Source organism: Geotrypetes seraphini, chromosome 17, assembly GCF_902459505.1.
Source record: "Geotrypetes seraphini chromosome 17, aGeoSer1.1, whole genome shotgun sequence".
Taxonomy (NCBI): domain Eukaryota; kingdom Metazoa; phylum Chordata; class Amphibia; order Gymnophiona; family Dermophiidae; genus Geotrypetes; species Geotrypetes seraphini.
In genome coordinates this window covers 12,882,280-12,897,391 of record NC_047100.1, presented here as the reverse complement: position 1 = coordinate 12,897,391, position 15,112 = coordinate 12,882,280, and the positions used below count along the sequence as shown (strand labels likewise).

Here is a 15,112-nt window from a genome sequence, read left to right as displayed (position 1 = left end):
CAACTGCAGGAGAAAGTCGCGAAGCAGCCTTTTTAACGTGCTGCGACTGGCAACGCTGGAGGGAGGTTTGTACCGGTATGCGCAGAAGCACTTTGCTGCGGAGCATCCTCCCATCCTGAGTCTGTTTCTCCCGCTTTGTCTAGCCGCCGCATACGCACTCTGGCCACGGACCTACAGATCAGGGATTACAGATCACGCAGGTCTGAGGGCGCATGCGCGCCTAGCGTTTTATTATATAGGAAGGATAAATGTATTCTTTTATTACATTACATTACATTACTGATTTCTATTCCGCCTCAACCTTGCAGTTCTGGGCGAATTACAAAAGAGACATCTGGACATTTCCAGAAGAGTTACAAGAAGAAGAACATTTCCAGAGGAGTTACAAGAAGAATGGTGTAGTATAGTTTAGGGAATGGGATACGGCAAGGATATACAATTCAGGATGCTGTACAGATAGGATATAGTGCAGTTTCAGTATATATGCAGTTAGGGAAGCAGTTGACAAGCTTGGGCTTTGAGGGGAAGAGTAACTGGTAAAGAAGGGAGGATGGGGGAGTCACACTGAAAGGAATCCAAGTTGGAGTTGTAGATGGTTTACATCGTAAGAAACTGAACAGTCAGCAAAATGTATACATAGAAGGTAAAAACAGAGTGAAAGATTTAAAAAAATTACAATCTTAAAAACAATCTAGTTAAGTGATAAATTTATTAAAAAAAAAAGCAGATTATACTAGTCTACGAAAAAAACAATAAGACTTGGCTTGATGGATGCATTCACCGAGCCAACATTGTAGTTTGCCTGCCTGGAATGCTAAGGTCCTTTTCAAAAAAGGTCTTATATCTGACTCCATTTGGTTTAGGATAAGTAAATAAGTTGGCGCTTCTTGTGATCCTTGATGGTCTGTAAAATTCAAAGCGAGAAGACAAATAAATTGGAGACTCTCCTGAGATCAGCTTAAAACAAATACAGGAAAACTGAAATAATATTCTTGCCTCCAATGCCAGCCAACGCAGTAAATGATAACACGGACTAACGTGATCGTTCTTCTGTAGGCCAAATATCAATTGAACCGCCGTGTTCTGAAGCATTCTCAATCTTCTTAAAGTCTTTTGGGTAGATCCCAAATAAATGATGTTGCAATAATCCTGGGGTTCTATGATCTTAGAGCCAGAGCGAAGGCAAGCAATGTGGTCATACAGAGAACAGCAAAACATGAGGTGCTACTGGAAGCTCAGGTAAGGTTACCAGATGTCTGTGAAAACCCGGACGTGTGCTCTTATTAGAGGACTGTCCAGGTGTCTAGACCATGAGTAGGCAATTCCGGTTCTCGAGAGCCGGAGCCAGGTCAGGTTTTCAGGATCTCCACCATGAATATGTATGAGATGGATTTGCATGCACTGCCTCCTTGAGATGCAAATCTATCTCGTGCATATTTATGGTGGAGATCCAGAAAACCTGACCTGGCTCCGGCTCTCGAGGACCGGAATTGCCTACCCCTGGTCTAGACGGTCTTTCCAAAACCCTACAGGCCTGATGAGCTCCGTCTGCCTCTGGAGGGCATCTGAGCATGTGCGGGTTGACGTCGCACACATCCGTGTATGCTCCAGGTCCTCCAGATGTAGCTGTTTACTTTATGCTTGATGCAGTTTGATTTTTTTGAGTAGGCAGCTTGCTCAATCACTCAAACTGTATCAAACAAAAAGTAACATGCCCTCCCCTTAAAAAAAAAAAAAAAAAGCAGGGCTCTTGAAGGCCCTGATAGTACTGATCTGAATTTGACTGGCTGAGTAGCAGCTGCCTGTTGCCTGCTCGACTAATCAAATTCAGAGCAGTGCTGTCAGGGCCTTTAGGGGGTGGGGTGAAGGACCTGACCACATGCCACTGTTATTAAGGTAGACCTGGAGGAAGCCATTGCTTTTCTCTGAGGTTAAATAACATGGAATTTTGCTACTTTTTGGGGTCCTTTAAGGTATGTCTGACCTAGATTGGCCACTGATTGAAACAGGATAGTGGGATTGATGTACATTTGGTCTGATTCTCATAGGTTAGTATGTCCAGTAGGGGGAAGGGTGGGGAAGGAGAGTATCATGAACACCCCCATCCCAGAGCAGGCCCCATGCAGAGCACCACAGCCGATCAGGCAGCACAGGTTAAAAAAAAAGGCCAGTCTTGTCCCTCTGCTCTCATTAGCCATCAAGATGGAAAGAACTGATAACATAGACAGGGATGAGAGAGAGAAGAGTTTCGTGGGATCCATTGCCTGACTTCTTTCTTCAGTGGCTCCTCTCTCCCTTCTTCTGCTCTTCCTCCCTCCACTTTACAGGCCACCACTTCTTTGTCCTCCTCTTCCGCTGCTCTCTTCTCCTCAACTCCTACTGTCCCAGACAACATATTTTCTTTCACTTAAGGCGGCAACAGACTCCTACTGACTCTGAAAATGCGTACTCTTAATATTTATGAGATCATTTGCACACGACTTTAGTTTCTAGTTTATCCATGATGGTTTTATTTTGCTGAAACCAGTTCTATTTGCATCAGATTAGAGTTAACCATCCCTGCCCCGGGGCAAAGGTATGCACCAGCTGCTTCTCGGGCAGTAAAATGGGATTCTACTGCTATGGTGGAGTAGCCTAATGTTTAAAGCAGAATGTTGAGACCTAGGGGAGAAACACAACCCCACGTATAATAATACAAAATGAAAAAGGAGCGGGGAAGGGACACAGTTACCCAACTTGAAGGATAATCAATTTATTGATAGCGTATAAATAGCTAAAACATATATGATACAAGCTTAACAGAGAGTCTTTTCATCCCTTCAGTACTGGAGGGACCCCCAACACGGTCCGTGTTTCGGCTTAGAAAGCCTTCCTCAGGGATGTATAAAAGAAGCCCAGTAGATGGCGACAAAGTACTTGTTAAAATACCAAAAAAGGAATGCTCTCAATATGTGATCAAAAGACTGAAACTCAACGTGATTCCAATCTGAAAAAGCTGTTTTGTTTTGAGACCTAGGGGAACCCAGTTCAAATCCCACTGCGGCTCCTTGTGACCTCGGGCAAGCCACTTAACCCCTCCATTGCCTCAGGTAGAAACACAGAAAGGAAATGAATGTATATACTGGCTCCTCAGTGGTAAAATGAGATCCTGGTTCACTTCACAGTACAGGAAATATGCTTCTTGGTAGCTCGGAAATGTTTTCAAAAACCACTCGTGGAGGTGGTGCGCATTTTTTCTTTTAACCAAGACTAACGTGGATATTTTCTTGAAGGGCTGGAGAATGATACTTTATATATTTTTTTTAAATAAATAGTTCAAAGGAATTAGAAAGTGAGCTGCGGATACTGGGTGAAATTCCACCCCATGAATACCAGTGAATTAATTTTCAGAAGCAGTCGGGAAGAGGTGCCGACCATCTAAGGGCCTCTTCTACTAAACCGCGCTAGCAGTTTTAGCGCGGGGAGCCGCGCTGAATGGCCTGCGCTGCTCCCGATGCTCCCCGCGCTAAAACCGCTAGCGCAGATTAGTAGAAGAGGGGGGTAAGTCTCTTGTAGTTAAATATTACTGTGTCCAATGCCTAAAAAAGTTTTGTTTTAGGGCAGGCCAATCTTTATGCAGTTAATTAACCGGTTAGCGGACTAAATATCATTGTTAATTTGCTAAGTTGGTGCTCCAGCCTAACTCTTCCCCCAGCCCACCTCTAAACTAGCTGGTTAGAGGATGGCTAGTTAGCAGAGATTTTCAGTGGCATTAACTGGTTAAGATACTCAGTTCCAGCAGGGAGTCTTTTTGGCCATTACTGGTTTGACCTTACACCCCAAAGCAGTGTGGGATTTATGGTTCCTAATCCTACCCATTAAAATCAGCGATGTTGATCCCGTAATGAACCATTAAAGGCATGTTAAAAAAACAAAAATCAAGTCTAGCCTTAAATGTCCCTCTTGGAACTGGGTAACTTGGTAGCTCCGCTTCAGATTATCATGGACAGGTTAATCCAGTCCTGGTTTTATGTAAGTATCATTAAAAAGAAAAGAACATTTTCAGTCTTTACGTTGGGCGCTTTCTCTCAATATTGTTGGCGCCTGTAAGTCTCCTTGTTCTAAGAGACGGTTGTGATATATTTTCACTTATTCACACAGACATAGTCTGTGAAAGAATAAGTCGGACCCCCTCGTCAGTAACTTACCATGGATGACTCCTCAGCTGTGAGCATGGAGGGTGTAACGCAACGTAAAAGTCCAAGCAGGGATTTAAGAAAGGACTGGTTTATCTTCTCTAAGCAGATTGCATCTTCACTGAAAGCCTTGCTGACAATGTCTGAAACAGAAAATTAAATGGGATTAAGTCAGATTATGTCAGTGAGAAAGTAAATACCAGGGGGGGTGCTGAAAAGTTCTCAGCCCAACCAACCAACTTCCTAAATTCTGAGCGTTATTTTGCTACTCTAGCGGAAGAGAGTGTTATCTCATTTCGATAAGTGCCAATTTGCAGAAACAAAATTCTATGTTTTGACATGGTTTTAGATCTTTGATTAAACCATATCCACGTCATTCTTTTCTCGGTTGGACTGAGAACTTTTCAGCACCCCCCTCGTAACTGCCTTCACTCTGTCTAGAAAATTTCAAGATTTCAAGACCCTTCTCCATATGCCATGCAAACTCTTCCCCCCATCTCTTGTGATTACAGGCACCACTGGATAAGAACTGCTGTCACGCATGGAGAAGCAGTTTGCACTAGAGGTCTGCACGGAAACGGGAATCCCGCGGGTCCCGCGGGGGTCCTGCGGGAATCCCCCCTAACCCACGGGACTCACATGGGGACCCCCCCTCTAACCCACAGGCCTCCCATGGGGACTCCCCTCTGGCCCACAGAACTCCCACGGGGACCCCCCTCTAGCCAATGGGACTCCCATGGGGATGGAAGGCTTTGGAAGCAGGGTTCGTCCATATAATATAATGGACACATCAACCTTAGTAAAAGAGGGGGTTTATAAGTTAACAGAAAACAAAAAAAGGGTTCCACCAAAGAAATTCCACAAGGAAAACAGCAGCGCAAACACAAAAGAAACTGTGGAACTGATGATCCTGTCAGAAGTAATTGCTGCTTTTTTGGGGGACGGGCGGGGATGGAGGTAATTCCTTGCAGGGACGGGTGGGGACGGAGAAGATCCTGGCGGGGATGGGCGGGATTTCTGTCCCCGCGCAACTCTCTAGTTTGCACACACATTTTTGGGTGCTCCTATGTAACAAATTATATTCTCCTAATGATGAATGTAGTATATACTTGATAACATATAATCGCCAATTGAGTCATTCAAAACTTTAAATGCAAAATGTTGCCAAATTCAACAAACGATTTCAAAATTCTGCTTAAAATTAAGCAACGTGCTCAGTACACCTCCTCCCAGGTCATAAGTGAAAACTTTGGACCAGATATTGGAACAAACTCTTGAGGAACGTAGGAAGAGGGGAGACATGATCGAAACATTGAAGTACCTCACGGGACGTGTCGAAGTGGAAGATGATATTTTCTTTCTCAAGGGACCCTCGGCCACAAGAGGGCACCCGCTCAAACTCAGGGGCGGAAAATTTCATGGCGACACCGGAAAGTATTTCTTCACAGAGAGAGTGGTTGATCATTGGAACAAGCTTCCAGTGCAGGTGATCGAGGCAGACAGCGTGCCAGACTTTAAGAAGAAATGGGATACCCATGTGGGATCCCTACGAGGGTCAAGATAAGGAAATTGGGTCCTTAGGGCACAGACAGGGGGTGGGTAAGCAGAGTGGGCAGACTTGATGGGCTGTAGCCCTTTTCTGCCGTCATCTTCTATGTTTCTATGATGGGTCATTTGGCCTTTATCTGCCATCATGTTTCTATGTTTCTATAATCAGAAAGTTCTATGACATCACAATGCAGGTGTAAAGAGCCTTAGCCTATAGGAAGAGGAGATGCAAATGTTAAGAGCCTTAGCCAATAGGGAGAGGAGGAGAGAGTGGCTGCTGCAGACACCAGAAAGTATTTCTTCACAGAGAGAGTGGTTGATCATTGGACCAAGCTTCCAGCGCAGGTGATCGAGGCAGACAGAATAAATGGGATACCCATGTGGGATCCCTACGAGGGTCAAGATAAGGAAATTGGGTCATTAGGGCATAGACAGGGGGTGGGTAAGCAGAGTGGGCAGACTTGATGGGCTGTAGCCCTTTTCTGCCGTCATCTTCTATGTTTCTATGTTTCTAAAGGAACCATCATCGCACAATTGTGTTCCCACCTGATGCTGAGTCAGAGTTTCTATATTTCAAAAAGTGAAAACCACTTATCTGAAATGCTTGTCCATCCAGTCAAAGTAAGATGCTGCTTCCAAATCAGGTCCTTAATATGTATTTATCCCCCAAGTAAATGTGAAAAATTAAAAACTGTCTTATAAACTCCCAATGCCAATGGACATTTTTATTACCTCATTAGCAAACTTTTTGGTGTTAACATCTTTAAAGTCACTTTCTGTACGTCTAAACGGTTGTTACTACACATGCACTAACGCCTTTTCTCATTGGTGTCCTCTAGTCTTGATTACTGCAATATTGTTTACACCAGCCTCCCGAAAATAAGAATTGCCACTGCTGGGTCCATCGCGGCCAGCAGTCCACTCCCGTGGTGGCCCTTAGGTCAAAGACCAGTGCCCTAACTGAGTCTAGCCTTACCTGCGTACGTTCTGGATCAGCAAGAACTTATCTAACTTTTTCTTGAATCCCTGGAGGGTGTTTTCCCCTATAACAGACTCCGGAAGAGCGTTCCAGTTTTCTACCACTCTTTGGGTGAAGAAGAACTTCCTTACATTTGTACAGAATCTTTCCCCTTTCAACTTTAGAGAGTGCCCTCTCGTTCTCCCTACCTTGGAGAGGGTGAACAACCTGTCCTTATCTACTAAGTCTATTCCCTTCATTATCTTGAATGTTTCGATCATGTCCCCTCTCAGTCTCCTCTGTTCGAGGGAGAAGAGGCCCAGTTTCTCTAATCTCTCACTGTACGGCAACTCCTCCAGCCCCTTAACCATCTTAGTCGCTCTTCTCTGGACCCTTTCAAGTAGTACCGTGTCCTTCATCATGTATGGCGACCAGGGCTGGACGCAGTATTCCAGGTGAGGGCGTACCATGGCCCGGTACAGCAGCATGGTAACCTTCTCCGATCTGTTCGTGATCCTCTTCTTAATCATTCCTAGCATTCTATTCGCTCTTCTCACCGCACCGCACATTGCGTGGATGGCTTCATTGACTTGTCGACCAGCACTCCCAAGTCTCTTTCCTGGGGGGGGGGGGGGTGTCTCTCCAAGTACTACACCGGACATCCTGCATTCGTGTATAAGATTTTTGTTTGTAGGACCGGTTTGTAGGACTATTTAGCAACTCGCACCATCCCTTACAGTCCTGTTCACGTTCTGTGGTCTATAATTGATTACCATTTAGTTTTGCCTAATCCGAAAAAAAGTAGATTCCACCCCACTTATTTCACTGACCCTCCTCTTTGGAATTTACTTTCTCTCAATATATGGCATGAATTATCTTTGAAAAGACTTTTAAAGTTATGCTGAAAACTTGGTTTTTCAACATGGCATGCCAGTTTAAAATTCCAAATAAGAGATTAGGGTTTGTCTGGTTTCTGATCGGCCGTTTTGTTTTCTGGTTTTCTTTTGCCTCTCTCCTCTTGCAAATAATCTCTTTGGAATGCATTTGTCTTCTATTATTTCAGTTTGATTGTGTCCTATCCTATCATCATTGTAGTTTTATTTTTAGTCCTCCACCCACAGTCTCACCAATAGAGGGTGCTGTTTTACTGTCACATTTTTCAATTGTGAGGGACAGGCAAGTTCTGCAGGACTCCAGGGAACATACCTGTCCTTAGCGACTGAAAATATTCCACCCCCTAGTGGTAGCAATGCAGCTGGAGGACACCTGCTCAGCTTAGAGGGAACGCATTTCAAGAACTTGCATATATTGTTACAGATTGTTGCCGCAGTGGGTCTAACTTGGGCACCAGCGATGACAACAGCAACAAAGGCAATTTTTGCCAGGCGCCGATGTGCGGTCTCACATTTGGTTTCCTTCAAACACTCGCACACGTCTACCTTCGAAACTTGCAAGCGTTTCCTTCTGGTTGCAAAAGGAGACATAAATGGCAGATTATTCTCAAAAACTGTCATGAAATCTTCTTTCCTATCCCTTCTATGCAGCCCTGGGCCTGGCAATAAATTTCTCCTGCAGTGTGCGCGATAAAAAGCCATTGTCTCGTTCTCTGCATTACTGCGGAATACTCAAATGCATCGTTACCATATACTCTAATGTCATATGCAGCCATGTATTCCATTCAAGTTAACAGCAGCGCTTAATGCCTTGGCGTGTACAGCCCATATGGTTAGGCCATGGTAGCTTTCTGAATTGGTTTCTCAGTGCTTTTTGCATAGCAAAGATCATCAAGACAGCACCCTCAGGGTGCTTGCATATTAATAAGATTGCAAGGGTGAACAGTCTGTGAAAGTCAACAGAACCGTAAGCTAATCTTGCCTTTCAGTTCCTTTATTCTTTTCTGCGTGGAAATCGTTGGGAGTAAGGTGGTCTCAGAGTAGGAATCACTGAAAAGCCTCGACATGAGAAAGGGGGGACAGAAATCCCACCCATCCCCGCCTGTCCCCGCCAGAATCCTCTCCGTCCCCACCCGTCCCCACCAGGATCCTCTCCATCCCCACCTGTCCCTGTCAGGATCCTCTCCGTCCCCACCCATCCCCGTAAGGAATTACCTCCATCCCCGTTCGTCCCTATAAAAAGCAGCAATTACTTCCGACAGGATCAATTCCACAGTTTCTTTTGTGTTTGCGCTGCTGTTTTCCTTGTGGAATCTCGTTGGTGGAACCCTTTTTTTGTTTTCTGTTCAGGTAATTAACTTATAAACCCCCTCTTTTACTAAGGCTAACGTGTCCATTATATTATATGGACAAACTCTGCTTCCAAAGCCTTCCATTCCCATGGGAGTCCCATTGGCTAGAGGGGGGTCCCTGTGGGAGTCCCTTGGGCCAAAGGGGGGAACCCGTGGGAGTCCCGTGGGCCAGAGGGTGGTCCCCGCGAGAGTCCCATAGGTTAGGGGGGGATTCCTGCGGGACCCGCGGGATTCCCGCGATCCCCGTTCCCGTGCAGACCTCTAATAGGAACTGAAGAAGAAAAACTAACCTTGAGCTATTAACAGTTTGTCTTTTTCTCAGACCTTACCTTGCTGTTCTCGGGTAAGAACCGGAAGTGAAAAATTGGAATTGTCCATCACTCTTCTCTCTAAAACAGATCGCAGGTCAACCTTTGAAAATACGGACAATATCATAGGCACATGTAACTTGGGCCTGCTTTCAGGACGCGTTGTGCAAAAACCTGTCTCCAAACTGATTTTGTATTTTCTCGAGAACAAATAAATGGCTGGGTGTACAATAACGGAACTAGGTACACTATCCCTTCCCTCTTTTACTAAGGTGCGCTAACCGATTAAAGCGCGCTAATCGAATTAGCACGCACTTAAACGCTAACGTGTCCATAAACCAACGTGCATGCATTAGCGTTTAGCATGTGCCAATCGGTTAGCGCACCTTAGTAAAAGAGAGCCTTTCTATTCGAGCCATAAAATGAATTTGCAGTAAATATACAGAGTGATAAATAGTCTTTACAAATCATGACATAATTATAATATTATATAGTTATCAACATGAGTTTTTTTTACAGGAAGATGAGCACGTAATCAAATTTCTGAGAGAAAAGAAGTCTTGTGAAGCAGAAAAGTTTCCTGAAAACAATGGTCACCTGATGGACTAAAGAAGCCTTTTTTTGTAAAATCAGTATTACTGGCAATTTCAAACACTGACGCGCACACAGCACTGATGTCGCCGACCACATTGAAGATCGGGTACAAGGGGCTGCTGAAAAGTTCCCAGCCCAGCCAACCAACTTCCTAAATTCTGAGCATTATTTTGCCACTGTAGCCGAAAACCATGTCGTTCTCTTCTTGGCTGGGCTGAGAACTTTTCAGCACCCCCTTGGATTGTGAAGAGTTTCAGTCGCTGGCGACCAGAGCTGAGATTGTGATGTCATAATGCCTCATTCTACCAATAAGAGACAACCTCCTCAGTGATGTCACGATGGCTTGATTGTCCTATACTTGGCTCACTTTTATTACGTACCAGGGGGTGCTGAAAAGTTCTCAGGCCAACCATCCAACTTCCTAAATTCTGAGCGTTATTTTGCTACTCTAGCGGAAGAGAGTGTTATCTCATTGCGATAAGTGCCAATCTGCAGAAACAAAATTCTATGTTTTGACATTGTCTCAGATCATTGATTAAACCCCATCCATGTCATTGTCTTCTTAGTTGGGCTGAGAACTTTTCAGCACCACCTCGTACTGAAGTCAGGAGGACACTCCACAAACCAATTCCACATAAAAACGTTTTGAATTGTCCATGCAAATAATTTAAATTTGGTAGTTTTGCATGCAAGTTCATTTTAAGCATAATGTTTCCAGCCTCCTTAGTTATTTTTTCAGTGTGGATTATGTATGCCTATGCAGAGAATATATAACCCACCACAGGGATGCTCCATCTTTGTCTTGTGTACATGGGAAGAGACATGAAAGGGATTTTCAGATTTTAGTCACAGACACCAGCAAAATAAGGAAGCAGCTAGTACTGACATCCAGAGGCACCTAATTCAGATCACACTATTGCTTCGTATCATCTTGAGTGAGTGAAGAGCAAAATTAGATTGTAGGCCTGACGGGGAAACGCCTAGTATACCTGAAATGTAACTCACCTTGGGCTACCACTGAAGGCGTGAGCAAAATCAAACAAATAAATAACATTATGTGCCCACCCCTGGGGCCACCCTTAGCTCAGGGATCTCAAAATCCCTCCTCGAGGGCCGCAATCCAGTTGGGTTTTCAGGATTTCCCCAATGAATATGCATGAGATCTATGTGCATGCACTGCTTTCAATATATATTCATTGGGGAATTCCTGAAAACCCGACTGGATTGCGGCCCTCAAGGAGGGACTTTGAGATCCCCGCGAGGGAGCCAGCTATGCATTAACAGATGTTGTTAATCTGAGAAAGATTGTTGTAGATTCCCTGTTCTCTATGGTTGTCTTCTGGTATCGAGTCTTAGGCAGCCAAGCAACGATAATGGACGAATTGGAACTTCACAGCTTAGATCAGTGGTAGTCAACCCAGTCCTCAGGGACCGCCTGGCCAGTCGGGTTTTCAAAGTCTCTGTGGATTCATTGTGCATATCCTGAAAACCCAACTGGCCAGGTGATCTCTGAGGACTGGGTTGAATACCACTGGCTTAGATAACCACTTCTGAAGGAGGACACCTTAAGTGTGTCTGTAAGTCTCAACTCTAAGACTCCTATCCAGATGCAGTTAAGAGCTCAGGTGGGCCAGCTCTGGCCCATGCACCATACTGAGCTCTTGTCCGCCATATTTTCTGCATGTTGACGCTGGACTGAGTAGACTGGAACACATGCAGTATTGGTTTGTTACAAAGAAACCACTTGATGCAGCCGCATTTCGTTCATCGTCTGCATCAGAAAGTATGAAATGGAGATCCTATAAGCCGCTAGCCATGACATACAATCGGCAAACATTCTCTTCTGTGCTGGTGCAGGGTGAAGATCTTTGACCCATGAGAGAAATGCATACATTTCCAAATTGCAAACCAGGAAAAAATACATCAAAACTAGGTACACTTTGTACTCACAATTGATTGTTTATAAGATATTCACCTTGCACTAGCGCAGATAACATTTGCACCAACAAAAAAGGAAATGCTTCACAATTTTTCCAATGACCAAAATGTAGCCATGTTGAGTGTTTTCTTTTTAATAAACCAGATTGCATGCTTGGGTCCTTCTTCTTTGGTCTAGCTTCGACTTCCAGACTTCTGTAACTGCTGGAAGATTGCCTCATTTCCTGGCCATTCACCCTAATTCTCTGGGCCACTGCGGCCCCATGTGTTCCCTAGTAAAAGCAAAACTACAAGTCCCTGCATGCAACGGGGTAAATCCGGGCTCAGCCCTGGCAGGCAAATCAAGATCCTAACTTTGAGTCTGTGTACTGTTAAGAATGATATTACCAGTGTAGGCTGGAACACATGGGGCCACAGTGGCCCAGAAACCCAGGCCTGTATCAACTCCGTCAGAAAAATCTGTATCCAGTTGGCAACCTTACCCGGAGTGGAAGAGCAACCTGGTGGTTGTGAAACAGGGAGGCCAGCGTTTGATTCTCTACTATACCATTCCAGACTCTAGGGTACCAAAGGCCTAATATGAGAATCAAATTAGGCCAAAAATTTTTCCCTGGAAGAAACAAAAATCCTTGCTAGATAAGGCCTTTAGCATTTTCCATGTTTTGCATACTTATTGCCTTTCTCAACAAGAGAAAAAGCTTATTCAAGGAAGAAATCTTTATTGAATAAGGCCCTAAGAATTCACTCAAATGACACGGTGCTTTGTTCACTCACTGCACATTCATAATATTAGGGTGTATTCATACCATAATCATGGCTCTGTTTAGGGAGTCTAACCCAGCCTTCCAGCTTAATTTCAGACAGCCAATTGGAGGTTTTAGATTAAAAAAAAAAATAAAGAGCGAAATGAATGAAACACATTTTTTTCCCCTCAGACTGGGGGGAAAAGCCTGGCACAAAATACAGTAAAGCACTTATAGTCAGCAGGCGTACTTCGGCCACCAATGTCGGCTCTCTCTCGCGCATCCTCAGTTCAGCGATTGGACTGGACATGCATGAGAACGCCGACGTCGGTGGCTGAAGGGCGCCTCTAACTTGGAGCATTGCTCTGGTGGGAATGGGACTCACAGAGGAACAAAACTTCTTCAGCTGGTGGGGCTTGGTAACCCAACCAGCAAAGGTAGGGTTACCATATGATTTTATGTACCCTGTTGATTTTTTCCTTTGGACCCTTTTCAAATGCTCATAGTATTTTTTTTTTTTTTTTTTGTGAATCTTTAAAGTCTGTATTCCCAACACTGGAGTGACACTTAGTAGACCTAAAGACACACCCCTGAGGCAGACCTCCACCTGGAGGGCTGAAACACAGACCGTGTCGGGTCATTGGCTGGATCCTTTCAACACAAGGACGTTAACGTCCATAGGACTTTTTATACATGTGCTTTTATTTATGTGCTCTTGTATTTGTTTTAAATTTATTAAATTAAATTTGCTCCTCCCAAGGTTGCCGTGTTTATCCCACTCCCCACTTGTTCTCTTTCTCCAGAAAAAAAGAGGACAGATTGAAAATCCGGGATTTTCTTCCATTGCTTTCAATGGAAGTAAACCCGGATGTCTCGATCCATATTCATTTTTCTGGAGCCTTATGATGGAAGTAAAACACTGATATCTCAATCCGTCCTCCTTTTTCTGGAGCCATATGGTTACTCTAAGCAAAGCAATGCCTCAACGTTGTGGTTGCGGAGGCAGGGCTCCCCTGAATAATTGGCTCCCTCGGTCCACCTTTGAGCCCCCTTCCAAAATGTAATTCTAGCTATACCCTTAGGCGACTTTGTAGTCTTGTCTGATGGCTGGGCCAGCCCTGAATAAAACAGAAGATTCAGTCAAATCCTTTAAAAGAGCACCCCAACTCCCCCCGTATCAGCTGTATCTGCATTTAATATAGAAAACTCTGAATAGTTTAAAACTAGAAAACCAGAACTTCAATTACTTCAGTCTAATTTATATGAAACAACTGAAAAGATCACAAAGAGCTCAACCTTTTCCCCAATCCTAGTGAGCGTTAATCAGTACCTTTGTTGCTGCCCTGCTGTGAAAGCGAAGGGTGTAGAAAGACCCCCGGAGCAGGAGCGGTACCCACAGGATACCGGGGTGCCGTAGAGGAAGTGCCGTTCCTGTGCCGTCTATACTGGGTGAGCCGCTGTGCTGTAGGCCCAGCTATGCCAATTTCTGAGTCAGAGGTGCAGAAAGAGGAGGAGTTCAAGGACTCGGCCCAAAAGGAAGAGCTTCCCTGAACAGCTCTCAGTGGAGTAACCGTAGCTTTGTAATCTGGGTGCTCTGTGCATTGACAAAGAGGTGGAAGAACAAGCCTCGACAGGTTCAACCTGATTTTCCTCTGAGGGGGAGGCTGCGGTGCTCTGAGGGCTTGTGACACGGTGGAAATGCTTTCCTTGTTACGTGAGAGGGAACGCTGGACTGTCTTGTGAAAGTTAGAGGTCATTTTTCTAAGCCTGAAAAGCAGGATACCGTCTATCATTGCATTTTAATTTCTCTCTGGAACCGGATTACATATTTATTATTTACTACGTTGATTAGTGATTCTAGAAGAAAGCACAAAGGGCCTGATATTCGGCTGCTGGCATTCATCCCAGATATTCATTGCTGGGTCATTTCTGCTGACCAGCATTGACTATCTGGATTTTTTTTCAATGCTGGTTAGCACATTGATTAATTCATTCAATTTTCTATACTCTTCTCCCAGGGGCGCTCAGAATGGTTTTACATGAATTTATTCAGGTAATCAAGCAATTTCCCTTGTCTATCCTGGTGGACTCACAATCTATCTAATGTACCTGGGGGCATTAAGTGACTTGCCCAGGGTCACATAGAAACATGATGGCAGTTAAAAGACCAAATGACCCATCCAGTCTGCCCATCCGCAATAACCATTATCTCTTCCTCTCTCTCAGAGATCCCACGTGCCTATCCCACACCCTCCTGAATTCAGACACAGTCTCTGTCTCCGCCACCTCTTCCGGGAGACTGTCCCATGCATCAACCACCCTTTCTGTAAAGCATTTCCTTAGATTATCACCTCTTAACCTCTCATTCCAGAGCTTCCTTTTAATTGAAAGAGTCTTGACTCATGTGCATTTACACCATGTAGGTATTTAAACATCTCAATCATATCTCCCCTTTCCCCCAAAGTATACATATTGAGATCTTTAAGTCTGTTCCCATATGCCTTATGATGAAGACCACACATACCATTCTAGTAGCCTTTCTCTGGACTGACTCCATCCTTTTTATATCTTTTTGAAGGTGTGGTCTCCAGAATTGTACACAA

General features: G+C 44.4%; 1 protein-coding gene across 1 annotated transcript in view; it reads right to left on the bottom strand.

Annotated features, from left to right (window-relative positions):
* The window catches only part of TMEM40 (transmembrane protein 40), a 36,101-nt gene extending 22,100 nt beyond the window's left edge, over positions 1–14,001 (bottom strand). Inside the window, exons 1-3 of the mRNA XM_033925809.1 lie at positions 13,840–14,001; positions 9,256–9,315; positions 4,188–4,318 (exon numbers count right to left, since the gene is read on the bottom strand). Of these exons, the coding sequence (XP_033781700.1) occupies positions 4,188–4,318; positions 9,256–9,304 (180 nt within the window). The 5' untranslated portion in view covers positions 9,305–9,315; positions 13,840–14,001. The remainder of the gene's footprint in view (positions 1–4,187; positions 4,319–9,255; positions 9,316–13,839) is intronic.
* Between the last annotated feature and the right edge of the window lie 1,111 nt (positions 14,002–15,112).